Consider the following 21095-nt stretch of genomic DNA (forward strand, 5'->3'; position numbering starts at 1 on the left):
AGGCCGAGAATCTGCTATAGTCGTCTGATGTGAAATGATTCTAACAGCCTGATATGATGGCGATATGGAGCTCATGCCGTGGAACCATACAGGAGGGTGGGTATGACGATTGTGATGAATTATGGTCCTCAACTATACTGGCAACTGCATTTCTTAGAACTTTTTGCATTCTTGCTGACGATTGGCGGGAAACATGAAATATATTACAATTTTACTAGACATACATTACAGTCCAATTTTAGGAATTAAACAAATAAAGGTTAATTAATTAAAAGTGAAAAATACAGTTTAATGTAAGATTATCAAAGTAACCTTGGTTAACGTTAATCTCTCAAGAAAAATATTTTTGCTGATTTACCTTAGGCGCCCATACAGGAGAATCCTGACAAGTTCAATCCATCCTACTTTTATGACCATCATTTATTGATGGCAGTGGTTGTGATGTAGCAATCATAAATAAAAAATTATTTTCTCATACGAAGGACTATCCCTGCTAGGTGATTGGACTACACAATGACCAATCAGCTTGCAGAGCTCATCAATTTAATCTGTTCCTTGAAAAACTACTTCATTGTTCATTTCCTGTCCATTGGAAGCTTCAGCAGTGACTATCTTCGTCTGACAGACTTTCGACACCCCAAAGAACTTTCCGTCATTCTTTTTTTCACTTGGACACTGTCCAACTTCTTCTATCTGTATCAATGCTGGAATTTTCTGTTTCGTTGCCTTCTACTTTTTTCTCCTCTACTTCTTGTAAAAGTCGACACCAAACAAACAACACGTGGGATCTGTCTTTTATACTCCCGAGGCCCACATATATGCAAATGAGTATGAGCTTCACTTTCAGCCCAGTCATGCATGCACAGTGTCATTCCTGGATGTGTCGACATGACATTCACCTTGTCACACATTGTCTACACTCCCCACTGATCTTTGATCACAGCATGCACAAGTTCATGCTGGTAATCTCCAGTGTGTGCTTTGTTGCATGTGTGGTTCTAAAATTTTTCAATTTTGTGTTGTCTGTTGGACATACAGTGTTATATACACAGTGTCATTTAAAGTCTCATGATCTGCTCCAGTGCTCCACGGCACTCCACTGCTCCACTAGACAGGATTGTATTTGTTTGGGATCGTACATTCTTCACATGTCGCGGGATGCTGTTGACACTAACAGCTTCTGGGCTGATATCGCTAACAGAGGTGATCAGCCTGATCACCTCACCTCTGTTACCGTTCTTTCGTAATTTGTGGAATATGACATCGTCGTTCTGTAACGAGTACGTACGCCATACAGACTTTTCTGTATTTTCTTTAGTTTTAATTGTCGCCATCAATGCCAATCTGAATAAGCACCAAAAATGTTTTCCTTTAAAAATATTTCTTTAACCCCCCCCCCACCACCACCACCAATCTTCACTCCAAACTGGAATCCTGGAAACTTAAACGAGTCCGTCATTGATAGGATTTTCAAGTTAAATTCAATGTTTACCTTTTGTTTATTAAATTGTTAGGTGAAAGTACAGAATAGTTAAAAAGCTACCACCCCTATGTTAACAATGGGTTTAACATTATTATTTCAGCAGGGTCGATATTCTGCATAAGTATAGAGGATTGTGATATGTATATGTAATAAAGGAAGACACAGTTGCATGTAAAAAGCGAAATGTGAACGGAAAACAAAAACAAGAAAACGAACCGGAAGTTACCGGTGTTCGACGCGCGATTCTCAAAAGTAAACAAACAGTCCGTCTTCTCCCTTCTTTCTCCCGACTCCTTTTTTTTCTCACTCCTTTTTCTTCTTTTAAGACAATATGAAACTGTTGATCATGTATCTAACAGGTTTATGCGATTAATTGCCGAACGTTTAAAGCTTTTGTTCACATCCGTCAACCCCATTTCAGTTCTTCGAAACGAAGAGGTAAGTAAAATAAAACAATAAAAAAATAAATAAAAATAAAAACAACAACGAAATTATCTTGAGAGTCAGATGCAATGCACCCACGACTTGCTTATAAGACGATCGCTTCCTTCTTTTCTTTTTAGTAGCGGTTGGATATTATTATTATGCAATGCATTGTCATGCGATTTATCATATAACGAGCTGATATTCTCTCGGCGTTGTCCAGGTGAAGATATATTCTCAAGGACTTAGAAAAGAAAATAATAATAATAATAATGATAACAAAAAAAAAATATATATATATATTGTCATGTTTACATTAAAAAAATAAATACAGATATATATTTGGTTTTTATTTAGAATTCAATCTAATTAAAACAAAAACAAAACTAAAGAAAAATCTTTATGATATACATAACCGTCACGGAACCGAAATGTCATATTCCAAAAAACCACGTAAATTGATCAAGTAGTTTTATTTTATTCTTTTTTTTTTTTTTACAAAGAAAGTTATTTTTTTTTTACACGATTTGAAGCGCTTAATTTGAAATCGGTAGCATTACAAGACTGATCTCGCAAGTTTGAATTATTGTGGACTTCTCTGCCTTTGTTTTTTTTTTTACAAGATGGTGACGCGAGACAGTCCCTTTTTGCTTATTTATAAAAGTTGATTCCCTTAATTAAAAAGTAAAACTACTTGATCAATTTACGAAGTTTTTGGAATATGACATCTTCGTTCCGTGACGGGTACGTATAAAAGATTTATCTGTATTTATGTTTTTTTTTTTTAATGAGGTTGAATTCTAAATATGAACCATTAATTCGTTTTAGTCCTGCATCATTTTAATTTTGATTTCAATGATTTCACTTTATAGTAAATACATTAATGGAATAATACAGACCGTGTTATTTTTCAAGTTAGATCGAATTTTCACGGTATCCTTTGTTTATTAAATTCTTAGGCGAAAGTACAGAATAGTTAACAATGCCCTCCCTCGCCCTATCAACGTTAAGAATGTGTTTCTACGTGATAAGAACTAGGATTAAAAAAAAAAAAAGAATTGTTTTAGTTTTGACTTATCTTATTGGCACTTGTACAGTTTAATCAAGACATTACAAAAATGAAAATATCGAAAAAAGGTTATATTGTACGTATCCGTTATGGAATTAAATTCTCCGAAAAAAAAAAAAAATGTCATTTAATTTCATAAAGTAGTTTTTTTTTTTTTTTTTTTTTTTTTTTTTACAGCGAAAAAAAAAATTGTCATGATACCGAGCAGAATGTTCGATTTTTAGGAAGAAAACTAAGCTAGTATTAAAGATGGGGAGGGAGTGTCGGCGCTTTAGACAGAGTTATCTCCCCGTGGCGTGTTCAAAAAAATTAAAAGATGGCTACCTTCAACGCGCTGTCATAAAAACGTGTTTTTCCGCTGTAAAAAAAAGAAAACAAAAAAACTACTCGATCAAATTAAGTTAATTTTTTTTTTCAGAGATCTTCAGTCCAAAACGGATACGTACAATATAACCTTTTTTTTTTTTTTTCGAGATTTTCATTTTTTAATGTCTTGATTAAACTGTACAAGTACCATTTTATTTTTGATTTCAATAAAATGATTCAATGTGTATTCATTTGTCAAAGTTATGTATAGACGAGAAACAAACACATACACAAGAGTTCTATTTATTTATTGCGGACTATTATCCTCATCTTTTATAGTTGTTGTTTCACAGCGTTTCGGCCAACAATTCCTCTGGCTTTCGTCGTAACTATAAAAGAAGAGAATAATAGTTTGCAAAAAAATATACAAATTACTCATCTCAAAAGAATTCCAATAATAAAACAATATATACAAGCGTTTTTGTATAACAATTTTATTAATACAGATTCGAAATACTGCATATATCAGTCTTTATATAAAGGAAGGCACACACACACATACATATCTTGAAAATCATATTAAAAAATAGCACGATTCATAAACTGCAGAAGTACAAACTTCAAAACTAATGAACTGATCATTATGAATTTTTGAACAGCTGCTAGGTGTAAGAGTGGGTAATGTGTATTATATTTAGTTTCATTACGTTTTTTATATACGACATAATCACATTGCCACACCGTTTTTTGCTGGATCACCAAAGTTAAGCAATGTTGAGCCTAGTCAGTAATAGATGGGTGACCGATTTGGGAATACCAGGCGCTGTATGTAGTGGGGGACGTCGGCATCTCCCTGCAAGAGTTGCAAAAACCTAATGTTGTCATCTCCACTAACAGGGATATACATGCGACTGGGGGCTACTTGTGAATTTCATACTCCCATGAAACTTCCTCCTTCGGAGAAATTTGGTTAAACCTGCATTAGGGTTAGTGTTCCGGTTTCATTTTTTTTTTTTTTTCATAATTACTGGGAGGCATTTGTGGAAATTTAGTACCTCCGATTTATATGAAATTTTAACAATCGGTATTAGATGTCAATTAATAAATATCCTCAAATTTTCAGTTTCTTTGGAATATTTTAAAGGGTTTTTATAATTAAAAAAAAAAGAAGAAATTTGAACATTCTCAATTCCGACTCATTCAGTTCGATTCTTCCGAACTCAACTCCCGCCATCTTCACTGCCGGTCTTAGATTCCCTCATTGATATGAAAATTACATCAAACTACATTCATCCCCAACCCTTAAAGATCACCTCATAAACTTAAAACCCTGCTAGTCTCGCTACTAGCCCACTCAGATCGTTGCTTCTTTAAGTTTTCCCTTTCTTAACACTTTAAATTTTTAAAAGTTCGACGTGAATCCTTTTGATCTTTCCATTTTTCAACGCTTTCACTTTTTAAATTCGACGCATGCCATTTAAGATTCCCATTCTTTTGACATTTCCAATTTTTGCAGTTTGACGTGACCCATTTAATCTTTCCCTTCCTCGGGGCTTTTAAATCTCCATGTGACTCATTTAATTCTCTCTTTGACAACGTTTTCAAATTTCATCTCGGTCAGCGACTTTATTTTTCAGGCAAAAATAGCTTATTAATTAAAAAAAAGGAAATAGATCTTTGTCAGCATTCGAACATTCTCAGCACTGACCTGTCCAGTCCGGTTCTTCCGAACTCGACTCCTATCTTAACTGTCGGCCTTATATTCCCTTATTCCAGTGTTTAGCATCATTGATATGCAAATCACATCAAACTACAGTTTTTAGGGGACATAATATCGACACAACCTTCCATTTGAAAATTGAAATATTTCAGATTTACATTAAATTTGATCCATATTCATTAGACACCAATTAAGCAAGATTCCCTATATTGCTATTTGTTATTAAGATTTTTTAAGTGTAAATCTGAAATTAAAAGACATTTTCTAGAATCAAAATCATTTAATAGATTTTGATTAAAATTGGAATAAGGATTCTAGATATAAGGTTCATTATCATTATATTTTGATTTAAATCTTCGTAAGGCCACGAAAAAGTGGTGGAAAACTGTTCTGTTCAGAGAATTAATTTTTCTCCTTGGACGGGTAGTATAACACTGTAGGTATGCAAATGCGTGCGAAAGGGAAAAATAAAGACTTTAAAAAAGGAGATCACGTTAGAGACGATGATGTTTGAGAGTACGCTCGAGAAGGCAATGAGAGAATGAGGCTAAACATTGGCATGAGGGAGGAATATAAGGCCGAGAAATGTTGTCGTACAACAAAAAAAAAAGCGAGTTAAAGTTCTTTCTATTCTTTGTCTGCTTTGGGACTGACGTCACAACGTCTGTTATTTCCTGGACAACAACGTTACAGATGTCTTCTAATATATATATATATATATATATATATATATATATATATATATGCTATTATATAAAAGTTAAAAGTCACTTTGTGTGTGTGTGTGTGTGTGTGTGTGTGTGTGTGAAAGTTTGTTTCTTCTGGATTCCGAAACGGCTTGGCTGATATTTTTGAAATTTCATATAGATGTACTTGATGTGTCTGGGAGTGTTCTTATGTAGGTTTTGTATCAGAATTAGTATCGAAAATCGCTAATCAAACCAATCTGATTAAAGAAAGAAGTCTGGTTTTGACCCATGTAAACACTTTTATACAACCTAACATCACAAGTGCATTTGAGAAGTTTCATCACCACACAAGCAGAAAGGCTCAGCGAAAAAGATCAATAGTAGGTTCTTTGATAAGACAGGAGCAGGTTCGAAATGAATGTTTCTGTTTAGAGCACAAGTGAACCATGATACTTGACTTTTGTATTTTAAACTTTAATTCAAGCCATTATATCTACTATAAAACAAAAATCACTTTTCTCTACGTGTGTATGTTAGTTCATTCTCTATGAACTCCAAGATGACTGGGCTGATTGTTTTGAAGTTTCACACAAATGTACTTGATGTGTCTGGAAGTGTTCTTACATAGATTTTGTATGGGAATGCCCTCCATAAATATTGAAAATCGATAATTGAAAACGTTTGAAACGTTAGAGAAGGGAGTCCGATTTTCACTTACGTAAACACTTACTTGCCAACCTAATAGATACTGTTCCCACAGAACATATAACACTTTCTAGACAGTTCCTTATGGGACAAACATCTTTGTCTGCTCGGCACCAGACACAGGAAGAACATAGTTTTTTTGTAGTCACAACACATTGACGTATCGTTCTGAACATGCTCCTGAAAATGCAAACCATTTTCTCCTCCAAAAACTCATGACAACCAATTGGATTTCACACATTTAACATTTATTCAAGGTTGCGACATTATATGCTTTTGGAGCGCACACAGTTTCTTTTTGGTGATTACATCCCACTGTCTTCCCAGCTGATTGCTTCTATGATTGTCGACTCCAACTTTCAGACTTGAACTGCCTAACTAGTTCGTTGTCTTCTCTAACTCTGGCTAACATGTATATATAAAAACTATTCCTTTGTTTAACTCTAAATACGTAATAATGCAATGTTTTGTTATTGTTAACTAAATTCTATTTTACCAAGTTAAAATTCCTGATACATATCTAGCTTCGTTTTCTCAAATTCCTAACGTCTATCGAAATATCTCGTTTCAATAACACTTTTTCTCTATTGCATTTTTCACATTCAAACATGTAGATTTTGATAACAACAATGATAATAATAATCGCTTAAGTGATTTGACAATGCACGAGAGTGCTAATATATAACAATATCAGTGGGTCACAGTGGAATATGAGAGGGTCTCCTGTCTATTTATATTCCTCCCATAGCAGGATGATGTGACACAAGGGTCAAAAACTGTGATTTGAAAAGCCAGCATCCTAGAAGAAAACCACTCTGGCCTGCAAAAAATATCTGGGCGACCCTGTCTGCATTTGCCGGTAGGGGCGCCTCAGATGATTAACAATAAACTAACTTCTTCTCAAAATGTGAGAAGGCAAAGCCTAGGAGGGTGAACTTTTTAGAACTGCACAAAACGAGGAGGATACCTCAGCCATCTCAACAATAACCTAGAATCTGGTGATTTTGCCCCTCCTCCCTGGCTGAGCTCCTGAGTATATATCTCACCCCCCCCCCCCCCGGGAAGGTGTGACACAGGAGTTAGAAAGTGGGATTGAAGATCCATTGTTTAGGAGGAGGAGGAGCACTCTGGCCTGCAAAAAATGCTTAGAGGTGTCAGGTGATAAACTAACCCCTTTCCAGACAGATAAGGTAAAGCCAGGAAGAGTGAACCTCCTAAAACTGCACAAGATCAACAACATACCACAGCCAACAGAGAACAAGCCCTCTCAACAATAACCTAGACTCTAGTGGCTTTGCACCCCCCACCCCTCTTCTCAGCTGAGCTTCTGGGTACTTATTTCTCTTTCATCACAGGAAATGTAACACCAGGATTGGAAGATGGGATTGAAAAGTCAGTGTCCCACTCTGATCTCCAAAAGGTGCTGAGGCAGCTCCATTGGCATTCCCTGGTCGTGGCGCCTCAGGCGATTATCAATAAACTAATCCCTTTTCAAAAAGAGAAGGTGAACCTGGGAGGATAAACCTCCTAGAACTGCACAGGACTATATCTCCCCCAACCCCTCAAAAAAAAAAGGTTGTCTGGTAATATTTAGAATATACCATTTGACTGTTGCGCTCTCAGTAGATAACAATGTTGCGATAATTAATTCCCAGTTTCTGAAGAAACAATATAACTTAAATAAAATTTTCTGTTCATAGTATCACATGTCGTTCGAACAAGTAATTGAAACATTGTGTGTTGATGTAGTGGAAAAAAAACGTAGTTAAGAATGTCACTCGTGGGCATTTGTGCGAGAGAAATGCGAGCCATTTTTTAGTCGTAAAACCACCTACAATAACACACTTGATACTCGGTAGACCAGACCAAAACGAATGTTTTGCAATAGCAGCAGGAGCAGGTGTAAAATGAAGGCTGCGACAGATTTTTTTTTTAATACATTTCTTAATTGTGAATAATATATAACTGTTTTAATTTTCTTATCATTTTATTCTGACTGAGGTTGGAGCATCCTACAGGATGCCAGACACTCACCCGCTATCTCGTACATTCCAACTGAGAGATCCTTTTAAGATTCTAATCGTCCCTTTAAGTGCAATTGTTTGTATCTCTCTTGCACTTGGTTCACTGGGTATATTTGTCAAATAGTTTTGGAAATTCTTTTTTTTTTTTACTCATATAATTACTAGAATGATGGAGATCTTCCTAAAATTCCAGTTTCTTTTCATGTCGTACATAATACCTTGGTATTTTGTTATCTTTTCCCCTCTCAGTTCTGTTTAACCTTCTTGTCCGATATCACTATGTCAGATTTAATAGCTCCGTTTTCTAGATACACAGCTGTAGGAATTGCATAGTCATAGTGGATGGTGAATGACTTATTTTCAACTGTTCTTTCTGGTAAACATGTTCCCAGGACTTGCTGCAGCACTCGATATTCAACTTTTTACAAACGGTCCAGTGGAGATATTTATGTACTCCATTGCGTTGCATTGTATAGTAGCTGTCCAGAACCTTACAGTGCGATATTTAATAGCTTACACTCTTTACTTCTGTATGGCAAAACTTGCACTTGTTATCATTGCTGAGACCACTCATTTACTTAAAAGCATTGGTTATCAAGCCTTGATCTTGGCAGCCATTAAAATCCTCTCCTGATCAGAGTGGAGCAATCCTCTTTTTAGTCAGTCTATAGAGTCTTTCTTACCTCTGGGTGAATTTATCCAGAAAATATTTGGCATGCTGTTGGTTGATCTACTTTTCCAGTTTTTTGCAATGAAAGGTCTTGGTGTATTTTTGGTGATTATTTTAGGTTATTTCAGTCTTAGAGTGTTGCAAGTGGAGAGAAGTAGAATTTAGCCTATTTGAGAATTTGAGTAAATATGTTTATTATGCTATCATAGTGCGAACATTCACGTGACTGTAAGTTCAGTAGGTATTGCAGAGCGTGTGTATATGTTTGCTTGCCTTTGTTTTAGTCAAAAGTTGTCCATGTAGTCACTTCTCTTCTTATTTTGGTTTCCTTGCTTTTTAGTTTCCTATTTCACCGCTCTTTGTGTTGTTCACCTTAGTGATGCTTTCAGCAGCAGTAATCAGCCTCTTTGTATTTTCTGCTATAAGCCTTTTCTAGTTCTTACACTGCATCATCCACAGTTTTCAATACATAGATAAGATGCACCGAGCAGCTCCTGGCCGGATGTGGCAACAGTACTCTATTTTAGGACGTATTTGGATCTTATAGAGATAGAGAATTGCATTAGCAGTGAGATACCTACTGGAACAGTACAATGATCTAACCATTTTTCTAGCAATCTTAGCAACCAATTTGATGTATGTGTTCCATTTCAGATTAGGAGTGAAGGTTAGTACTAGAAGCTTATCAAGACATGGTGCTTCCACAAGATGAGAGCCATTTCAATTAGGGTCATATGGATTATAGAGCGATTATGATGAAAAGAGAGAAGCTTGGTTTTAGATACATTAAAATTAACCAGCCACCTTTTTCCCCATTTTTCCCATTACACCATGTGCTCAAGATCAGAAAAGAGATAATTAGAAAGATCTTGGTCATTGTTAGTCTTTAAAGTGTTGCCATCAATTGTGGTGTCGTCTGCACAAATGTCTCTGAATGATCTAAGAATGTGATTTGGGAGATTGTTGAGGAAGATCGAGAAGAGAGTTGGGCCCAGGATGGAACCTTGAAGGACGTCAGCATTGATACTATGAGCTTCTGATTTCTTCTAATTGATGGCTACTCTTATAAAAGCCAAGTACGTCCAAGGATGGAGTACTGCTGCCACATCTGAGCAGGAGCTGCTAAAAACAGCCTATCCTGCCTTGACAGAGTACAAAATAGACTTTGTGATTTAGTGGGGGGGATGCCCTTTTCTCTTCCCTGCAACCTCTCTCCCCCAGAAGAGACGTTGCGAGCCTGTCTTTGTTTTATCGTTATTTCCATGGCAGGTGCTCATCTGAGCTCCAATCTCTCGTCCCCCCTCGCCAATCTTTCATGAGAAACACCCGTCTGGCTGAAACTACTGTCAATAATTTTCCCCACGCTTTATCTGTGCCTAAATCCAAACGTAGATTCCATGAGCAAAGCTTCTTTCTTAGAACTGCACGCCAGTGGAACTCTCTGCTGCTTGCCTGTTACTACAACTTGGAAATCTGACTACAACTTGGACATCTTCAAGTCCAACATAAACAAACTCCTGACAAACCGTCCCCTTAAGTAAGACACTCTATTAAAACCCCCAATACTAATGATTACTACAATACTATCTCATTGATTACTGTACACGCCCTGAGTGGCCTTCGGGCCTTGATAAGTGGTGACCCCCATGTAAAAAAAATGCAATAAAAAAAAAAAAGCCTATCAGAGAGAAAGGATGTAATAATTGAGAGGACATTTCCAGCTATTTCATAGCTGGAAATCTTGCGAAGTAGACCATTATGACATACCCTATCAAAAGCCTTGGATATGTCAAAAGCTGTTGCTCTAGAAATGAAGCCCTTGTTGAGAGATTCACTAATGCTGTGTGATATAGCAGTTAGCACATCAACTATAGATCTAGCAGAATGGAAACCATATTGCATGTCACTAAGGTTATTTCTGCTGAGGTGGTTGCCCACTTCTCTGTTTATCAAAGACTTATTGGAAGTTTTACAAGCAGACCTAAATAACATTGCATTTGCCAAATTGATATTTAATTATGTATTACTAGCGGGGTTACCTGGCGTTGCCCGGGTGTGTAGAGGTGGTGTAGTAAGGATATTGAGCAAGAGCGAGGAGTAAAAAAAGGAGAAGCAAATGGAAAAAATCACATAAATAATCCTGTTTAAATGTTAAAACTTTCAACAACAAAAATAAATAAATAAAAAAAACAGTCCGGCGTTGTCTGGGTGTGTCGACTAAAAAAAAAAAAAAATCAAAACAAACAACAACTGGGTGGAGAGAGATGTTTAATAAAAAAAAAAAGTGATAGTAGGCAGGCAGGCTCGAACCTGTAATGCGAAGGAGGAAAAAAAAACATGATGTCTTAATTGATGTTTTCATCGCGCGACCGGAAATTAAGCATAGTCAGTCAAAATAATAAAAAAAGATGACTTGCAAAAATGGCGATGCAAAAACCGACCCCTCCTTGTAGAAAACGGCCCAGTTGAGGTTGAAGGAATTAATGTTTTTGGCCAATTTTCAATATTTGTTGTCCGAAGGATCGAGTTTGAAAACGATCCCAGTTTGGTACTTTTCCAACGTGTCTGTTGGAAGTTTTTGGCAGACATACAAACACCCACACACATTTTGCCTTTTATATATACAGACTAGCGGGGGTACCCGGCGTTGCCCGGGTGTTACGAGGTGTGTGTGCTCTTAAATCAAAAAGAAACCCGGGGGAGGGGGGTAAAAAAAAGTTTTGGTAAGTTGGTAGGATCGAACCCGAAGCCCTGAAGCGAAGTTGGAAAATAAAATGTGGAAAAAAGACATGACACGTTAATCGCTCGGCCAGCCAGAATGAGTTACTGAAAGATGTTTGAATTTATTTAAGTAAGAAGAGAATTGACAGGTGCCCGCACTTCATAGAGTTAACATTTTGTGCGTGCATTACGACGAGGACGACGTAAGCAATAACTATTCAGCAGTTAACATTTTCTGCGGGACAGTTTTTAATGAGTAACCCGGTTTGTTTGTTTTTACCTAACTTTGGGGAAAAACAGCTCTCCTGTTTATTAGGGGAGTGTCTCGTCTCAAAAGCAACCGTCTGATATGATGACGGTAAGCCGACATTAACCAAACGTTACATCGCTTTCTAGAGACCATTGGCCGTGGGCCAGTGATTCGAATTGAGTTTCACTTTTTTTATGCCAAAAAATTAAAGCAATATGCGGCGATCCCAAAAATGTTGAATATTTAACGTTTCAAAGTCGGCCAAATTAAATAGACGGGCGATCCCCGTCCGTAACTCATAGATATTATGATTTCGACGTGATATAAAAAGTTTTAAAAATGAGCGACGGCCTCAAGAAGCCGCCGAAAAAAATCCTTTTGTGGACATACACAAAAAGCGAACATACATACATTTTTGCTTTTATATATATATAGACTAGCAGGGGGTACCCGGCGTTGCCCGGGTGTTTGGAGGTGTGTGTGGTTTTGGGTAAATAAAAACTCCGGAGGCAGGGGGTGGGGATCAAAATAAAGAAAAAGTTTTGGTAGGTAAGTATGAGGATCGAACCCGAACCCGAACCCTTGAGGCAAAGTTGGAAATTAAAGCGTGAAAAAAAATGTGCGACGTTAACCATTGGGCCACCGCAAAATACTAATGGAAACACGTTTGAATTTATTTAACTATTTAGAATTGGCAGGTGCACGTTTTAATGACGTAATGAGGTCAACTTTGACTGTGGGGTAGTATTTCATTTACTGCGGGAACGCTTTTTTTTATTTTTATTTTCCCAAGATGTTGTCCGAATTGAATAGCAATTGTCTGACATAAGGAAAATATTTCCACATTGATCAAATCTGATTGCTTTCGGACATTTTCGACGATCGCGACTGGAAAAATACCGTCAGAATTAGTGTCGTTTTTATTATTCGAAAAAGCCTAATCCACATGCGGCGAGCGAAAATGTTGAATATTTATCTTCCCAAAGTCGAGCAAATTAAATAGACAGGCGACCTCCGTTGTTAACTTGTAGATATTATGATTTATATGTGATATAAAAAGTTTTAAGAAGTTGTGAACCGACCGACTGCTTTTTGGAAAAAAGCCTTTCTTGGACATACACAAAAAGCGAACATACATACACACACACATTTTCGCTTTTATGTATATAGACTAGCGGGGGATAGCCAGCATTGCTTGGGTGTTTTAGAGGTGTGCGTGTTGGGCGGGGGGGGGGAGGGGAAATTAAAACAAAAGAATAAGCGAAGTAAGAACTCTGTTTAAATATAAAAAAAAACAATGTTAAAACTTCTTTAAAAAAATCGTTGCTCGGGTGTTTGTGTTGGGGGGGGGGGCTTAAAAAAACAATTTTGGTAAATAGTTAGGATCGAACCTGAAGCCTTGAGGCGAAGGTGGAAAAGAAAGTGTGCAAAAAACCTGACACGTTACTCGATCGGCCAACAAAGAGCAACTGAAACATGTTTGAATTTATTTATTTAAGTATAAAAAACAGAATTGACACGTGCCCGCAATAAAAGTTAACTCTGCTGCTTCTATTTGACCTCATTAATGAGGTCAAATAGAAGTAGCGGACTTAACTTTTGCTGCGGGGCAGCTTTTGGGTTTGTTTACCCAATTTTGGCTGGTTGTTTCCCCAAGATGTTGGGGGTGAAGGAAACCAGCTCCCCATTGTCCAGAGTGAATAGCAATTGTCTGATATAAGGAGTTTGGACCCACATTGATCAAAGTTGATTGCTTCTGGATGTTCCCCGGTTCGATTGCCGGGAACAGCGCCTTAGCTTTGAATTAGTTTCTATTTTATACAAAAAAGCTGAACGAACACAAGACGGGCTGAAATAGCAATAATTTTGTAAAAATCGACGTAAATAAATCTAGACGCAATGTGCGTTCACAAATCATACATATTATGATCTAGGGGCTATATAAACACTTCTAAGCGATAGTAACCCCCCCGAGACCGTCGGCAAAAAAAGCCTTTTCGAGACATACAAAAAATGCTTGCGTGTCTCTTGCCTTTTATATATATAGACTAGCGAATCGTACCCGGCGTTGCCTGGGAGTTTGGAGGTGTGTGTGATTTTGGATAAATCAAAACTCCGGGGTTGGGGGGGCTTAAAATAATAAAAAATGTTTTGGTAGGTCAGTATGAGGATCGAACCCGAACCCTTGAGGCAAAGTTGTAAATTAAAGTGTGAAAAAAAAAGAGTGCGACGGTTTTAACCATTGGGCCACCGCGAGATGCTAACGGAAACACATTTGAATTTATTTAATTACTTGGATTTGGCAGGTGCACATTTTAATGACTTAATGAGGTCAAGTTTGACTGTGGGGTAGTATTTCATTTACTGCGGGAACGCTTTTTTTTATTTTTATTTTCCCAAGATGTTATTGGAAAAAGACTAACCCACATGCGGCGAGCGACAAATGTTGAATATTTATCTCCCTGAAGTCGAGCAAATTAAATAGACAGGCGATCTCCGTTGTTAACTCTGAGATATTACGATTTATATGTGATATAAAAAGTTTTAAGAAGTTGTGAACCGACCGACCGCTTCTCTGAAAAAAGCCGTTTGTAGACATACAGAAAAAGCGAACACACATACACACATTTTCGTTTTTATATTTATAGAAGATTAGTAAATTACAACATTTTCTAATCCAAGTTATTCACATAATGGAAACTTAATTCCAATTTATTTAATCGATTACATACTATATCCAGCCATATATGTCCTTCTGTAAGTTAAACTTCATGATAAACGCTGCTATTTTTCTGATTTGATAATCATTTGATGTTCATTAGCCAATCATATTGCTGTGTTTGTTACAAACTTTCTACAGAAAGAGAGAGAGAGAGAGAGAGAGAGAGAGAGAGAGAGAGTGAGAGAGAGATCCTAGCCATATAAAGATTTTATTATATTTTCATAAGCAAAGCTAAAAAAGTATATTAATGCATTATTTGTGTCCATGTGTTTTTCTATGTTTCTGAATTTTTGAGATGATTGATAATTTGTCTTAATTGGACTACTATTCTCATCGCGAGTGTTATTCTCATAATATTTTGGCCAATGTAAATTGCGCAAGAACCCGTGGCACAACAGATAAAGTACTAGATAAAATTCAGTTCCATGTGACAATCCTCAGTGTGGATGATACTAAGAATACAATTGCAAATTACTTACGGCGTCTACCTGGTCATGGCTGATGGAACGAGAATATACAAATGTTCTGTTTGAATTCCGTGCAGATTCCCAAGTTCTCACAGTAAACCTGAAGAAAGTTGGACATTATATCAGCTGAAATATTGTGAGAATCCAATAAGACAACTTTATATCTAAGATATTTACTGTTCTAGGGCCAAGATCACACTGTAGTATCTGTTCTGATGCTACACTTCATCTTTTCTGTTCTCAGTTAGTGGAGGAGAAATCCTTCATGACCGAGACAATTTTTATTTTTGTTCCTATCTGTAGAATCAAGAATGCGCTTACCTTCCCTCTCCACCATTATGGACCATTTAACTAATTTCAACATATTTATGCAGTAGCAATTAGTGGTATGCTAATTGCCATTGGACCAGCCTACAATTAGTCAGGGATGGTGGATTGTTCTATTTTGAGGCGCCTGATTGGCTAAACATGCCAGGAGGGGCAGGTGCCACTCTACAAATGCCAGCTGCTCTGGCATTCAGGGGTTTTACTGTTCTAGACTTCTGCCAGGAACTACACTCTGTCAATTATCGCATCCGCTCAGCACAACATCTTCATTGGATTAGCTGGCTCACCCTAGCAATATTCTACAGAGTGCCCCTTTTTAGGGAGCTGTATTTTCTCCACATTAAAAACCGACCTTGTTTCTAACTCTGCCCTTGTGGGGAGGCAAGTAAATAGGAACATTGAAGATGAGAAGAGTAAATATCTTACATCAAAAGTTACTTGTTGGAATTCTTGATGCTTCTTCGTCATTAGAGCAAAATTCAAAAATTGAAATATTGAATTTCTTGTAAAACCAATGGTGTCTACTTAATTGTCATGTCACAGTAATGAACATATCCAAAAATTATGAAAAACGATAAGATAGAAAATTAATTATTAATGAAAATAGTTTTTAAAGACAATTAGTGAAAATTGAGTTTTGCTAAAAAAAAAAAAAGAAACTGAAAAGTTCAACTCATAAAAAGGGAGATAAGTATTTTCTGAAATCTTAGGTCAATTTAGCAAAACTCAGTTCTTTGAGAACTGTTTTCATTATCAATTAATTTTTTATCTCATCGTTTTTCTTAATTTTTGGATATGTTTATTACTGCAACATGACAATTAACTAGATACCATTGGTTTTACTTGGGATTCAATTCTTACTGTCAAACCGTCTATCTGCCAATGTGATATTTGATTCTGCTAAAGAGATTGTGGTCTGCAGATTGTGTAAGTGTGTTTTTCAAGACACACAAATAGATTTTGTTCAATTTCAAAGGCAGTGCTGGTCAGAAATGACTAGTGCTTATTTCAATCAAACATGATATAACCATAACAGTATGTAATATATCAGAACATGTACACACTCATATGCTTACACACACACCCATGCACTTACATGTACATGCACGCATTTGCACACACACCGACCTAAATAAATTCTTATTCAGTTCAAATTACAGCTTTAAGTGAAGATGATAAAATAATAATGTTTTCCAAGTCGTTATTGTCTTTTTCCCTTTACTTTTGTATAATGCTGACTTTTTATCTTCTGATGAGAAGCATTTAGCTTCGAAATGCCATGGCCTAATGAGGTTTCTTCTTTAGTCCTCTTTTCTTTATAAAGGCTAAAATACAAAAATATAAGTGAATAAGATGGAGGATAAACAAATGGTAGAATAAGAGGCAAAAAAATACAAAGGAATATGGGATAAGAGAAAAAACGTATAAAATAGTATAAAATTATAAAATAATAATAAAGGTATAAGAAATAAAGGATTTTACTCTTTATAATTTATCTTCTTACTTTTTGTTATTTTATTATATTAATTATTTCTAATAATTTATACTTCATTTAAATACTAAGTTGTAACTCTGATACCCTTACTAATATATATGGACCCAACATAAATCCCTTATTTGAAATATACCTCTTCCATAGTTATAACCCGTTAATACATATGATTAAATAAGCATCCTCTTTCAATCACATCGTAGATTCTTCCCGAGAGTTTAACTGTGCATTTGCACACATATCTGAAACCCACCATGGCATACGTGGTATACACCTACCTTCATTATGTAATAAAAGCTATACTCCTCCTATATCACAGATGTTATTTTAGTTCTCCCATCCCCCCCCCCAACTATTTTAATATTTTATCTCTCACTGCACAATTATTTCGCTCCAAATGTAACTATTGTTAGACGCTGCATCCCTATTATGTTACCTAGCATCTTCTCTCCTCTTCTGATGAGAAGCATTAGGCTTCAAAATGCCATGGTATAAAAAGTTTTACTTATCATACACCCCTAATTGATGCATCATCCTTGTTGAATAAACGAATAAATCTGTATGCAATTAGTATATATTTTTATATCGTCATTTTCTTACTTTATTGATACTCTATAAAAGCTTCAAAGCAATTTGTTGGTCCCCCAACAAATTGCTTTGAATGTATAAAAGTAGTGATTTTATCGATGAAATCAAAATATGTTAAAAATAAAAACAATTATACTGTAGTTGCTGAAATTTTATCTCATTTTTACTGAAAAATAATACAAAAATATCTCTTAATTTTTTTTTTTTTTTTTTTTGGTCCCCCAACAAAAGGAGGGTGGACCTGTAAATTCACCCTTGTCCCTTTGTCTGTCTGCACTTTTCTCAATAACTACGCCTTGGAATTTTTTGAAATTTTGCACTAACATTAAACATGATATGAGTAAAAGTAACAGAATGGATTTTCCGGGAAAACTCTAGCCCCCCCCCCCCCCCCCCAACATCCCCCACGGAGGTGCCTTTCGGATTAAAATGGATAAAATTGACATTTTTGTGTTTATTAAAAAAAAATTGATGTCTTGGATTTTTATAAAACTTTCTGAAAAGTTGTAACTAACTGATTTCTATAATTTTGTTTGTCTATACTTCGCGATCACTCTTGGGTGTACCCGAGGGGCTCATTTAGGGCTAATAAAAACACTCCATTTTTGGGACTGTTTTACCATATTTGTCCAAAATTTTCTGTGTATGTCTACTTAGTAGTTTTGCATGGTGTTGAACTCAAATTTAAATATGTTAAGGACTTTTGGGGCTAAATGGGGGGGGGCAAATAATAGACTTAGTCATTTCTGTTTTTGTATGGTTCAGAACTCAAATTTACATATGTTGAAGCCTAAAACTTCACCGTTTGTTCATTTTCACCAGGATTTGATGTCCCCTGTGGACTTTTAGGGCTAAATGGGGGGAGGGGCGCAAATGCTGAAAATGCTCATTTTTTTATGCCTCGTTCACTGTGCACTCACGGGGGACCATGCATGCTTTACTTGTTGAGCTTTGCATCATCCCGATAAGTCTCCTCTTAAGGAATCTATCTCATTATATATATATATATATATATATATATATATATATATATATATATATATATAGCTAATTACTTTATAAATATTAAAGAATTAACTTTAGTTTTGCTATCTTGGATCATTTTGGTAAACTTAACTGTAATGCTTATTTTATATATATATATATATATATATATATATATATATATATATATATATATATATCAAAATAAACATACAACACATTAAAATTGTTGATTAGCAACTGGATACCCCTGCTATTTCTGCATAAGAAAGAGAAGTTTTTGTAGAACTTCGTAAAACCTTATTTACTTTAATCATGATTTCTTTTATCTTCTTTTTTCTTGGCAGCTTTAAAAATGAAATTCCACGTCACCCTTGGTTACAAGAAGAAAGTGATCGAGGCTGTTTACCCGTACATCATCCGCAGTGTGATTACACGAGCCTTCAACCTTCCCATCTCCAACTTCACCATTCAGAAATGGAATGATGAATGGCACGACTGGGTCGATGTGGAACCACCCGAGCTTACAGATGGGGATCGGTTGAACCTGGTCATAAACCCCCCAGAATTAGTGATGGGTTTGAGTCCTGGAGCGAGCAGCATTATCGGTCATAATCCAGGAGCTCCGTGCTCTAGCCCCATGGTCACTACACCCATAGTTACGAGCAACAATTTCATATCAAATAGTTCAGTGGTTACTAACAGTTCCCTCCTTGTAAATAGTCCGATGGTAAGTTAGTATCATTCTTTTGTGTGTGCATTCTTTTGTGCATGTGGTCACGCAACAGTTTCACATTTTTTAATGCAATTCTTAACATGGGGGAAGGGAAGGGTGTTTTAGGTAAATAATGTTTGTGGTTGATATGAGAAAATAAGTCTGTGTAAGCATTTAAAAATGTTTCTTATCTTAAATATTAGTACATGAGGACTCATTTTGAGCAAAAAGTTTATTTATTTTAACCGTCTAAACTAAATAAAGTTATATCAAAATGATAAATTCGAAATAAATGATATCATAATTTAGGTATTTAAATTTTATGATTTGAAAAGGTTAATTTTCTAAATATAGAATTTTTATTGTTTGCAAACAAAAAATAGAGTTTGAAAATAAATTTTCTTTAACCTATTAGTTTTCGATGTTTATTCATCTCCTGTGAGGAAAAAAAAAAAAATTAGCAAATGTTATTAATCGTCTACACTTTGCTTGCTAAAGGCAATAAACATAGAAAATTAAAAGTTTTCAAATCATTTCAGCTACATAGAATAAGGAAAATAAGATATTGAGGCAGAATATCAAGGCCCGGAAGCCACTCAGGGATAAGGGTTATTGCAAGTACATTACGTTAGTGTGGAGATTTGATGGAGTATTTACTTAAGGGGGCGGTTCATTAGGAATTTGTTAACGTTGGACTTGAACACATCCAAGTTGTAGTCAAGTGGGAAGCAGGCAGACGGAACAGAGTTCCACAGGCGTGCAGTTCTAAGAAAGAAGCTTTGTTCATGGAATCCACGTTTTGATTTAGGCACAGATAAAGAGTGGGGGAAATTTTTCACAGTGGATTCAGCTAGACGGGTGTTTTTCGTGAAAGATTGATGAGGGGAGACCAGAGATTGGAGTTCAGACGAGCACCTGCCATGGAAATAACTATAAAACAAGGATAGGTTCGCAACGTCTCTTCTGTGGGAGAGAGGTTGCAGGGTAGAGAAAAGTGCATCCTCCACTAAGCCACAAAGTCTATTTTGTACTCTGTCAAGGCAGGATACATTATTATACATTATCACATTATTATATGAGGAGTCATTTTAAGGAAAAAGGTTTATTTTATCGATCTAAACTCAAGAAATGCACAATTAAAATGTGTGAACATTGAATGAGTAAGATAAATGAAGGTGACTGTCATTAGCAAATTCAGCCATGACCTTGCGTTTAAAAATCCAAGATCAAGTCAAAGCGGAACTAACTGACGGGACTTTGGTGAGTCTGTTTAGTTTGTGTGTTTATGAATTTATGTGGTCAAAGCAAGTGGTACAAATAAATGTGCAAAATCCTTTGCTGCATCGCAGGCATTTATTCATCATAAATTATTTATGTTAGATTTTTAAAAATTACTTTAAAAGTTGCTGTTATCCTCAAGATCTTTCAAGCTGCACCTGTTGGCCAGTAGAGGGCAGTCAAGGCACTGTTGCATCATATGGTCATCCTCTCCACATTTGCGAATGGTTGAGTTAGTTTTCTAGCCTCATCTGGTCATAGCAACTTTTTTATATACAAAATATTAATTTATTTTATTTAATTTTTTTTTACAAAAAAAAATCACCACTTATCAAGACCTGGAGGCCACTAGAGGATAAGGGCTAATGAGTGTACAGTAGTCAGTGGGACAATGTCGTAGTAATTGTTAGTAGTGGATATTTGGTAAATTGCATTCCTTAAGGAGACGGCTCATCAAGAACT

The 21095-nt window shown here is 36.0% G+C and overlaps 1 protein-coding gene across 1 annotated transcript in view; it reads left to right on the forward strand.

Annotated features, from left to right (window-relative positions):
* The first annotated feature begins 1707 nt into the window (after positions 1-1707).
* Positions 1708-21095, forward strand: part of LOC145260468 (uncharacterized) — a 91541-nt gene continuing 72153 nt past the window's right edge. The window contains exons 1-2 of the mRNA XM_080118555.1: positions 1708-1921; positions 18988-19370. Of these exons, the coding sequence (XP_079974681.1) occupies positions 18996-19370 (375 nt within the window). The 5' untranslated portion in view covers positions 1708-1921; positions 18988-18995. The remainder of the gene's footprint in view (positions 1922-18987; positions 19371-21095) is intronic.

This window comes from Euprymna scolopes, chromosome 36, assembly GCF_053919585.1.
Source record: "Euprymna scolopes isolate OS-2025 chromosome 36, ASM5391958v1, whole genome shotgun sequence".
NCBI lineage: Eukaryota > Metazoa > Mollusca > Cephalopoda > Sepiida > Sepiolidae > Euprymna > Euprymna scolopes.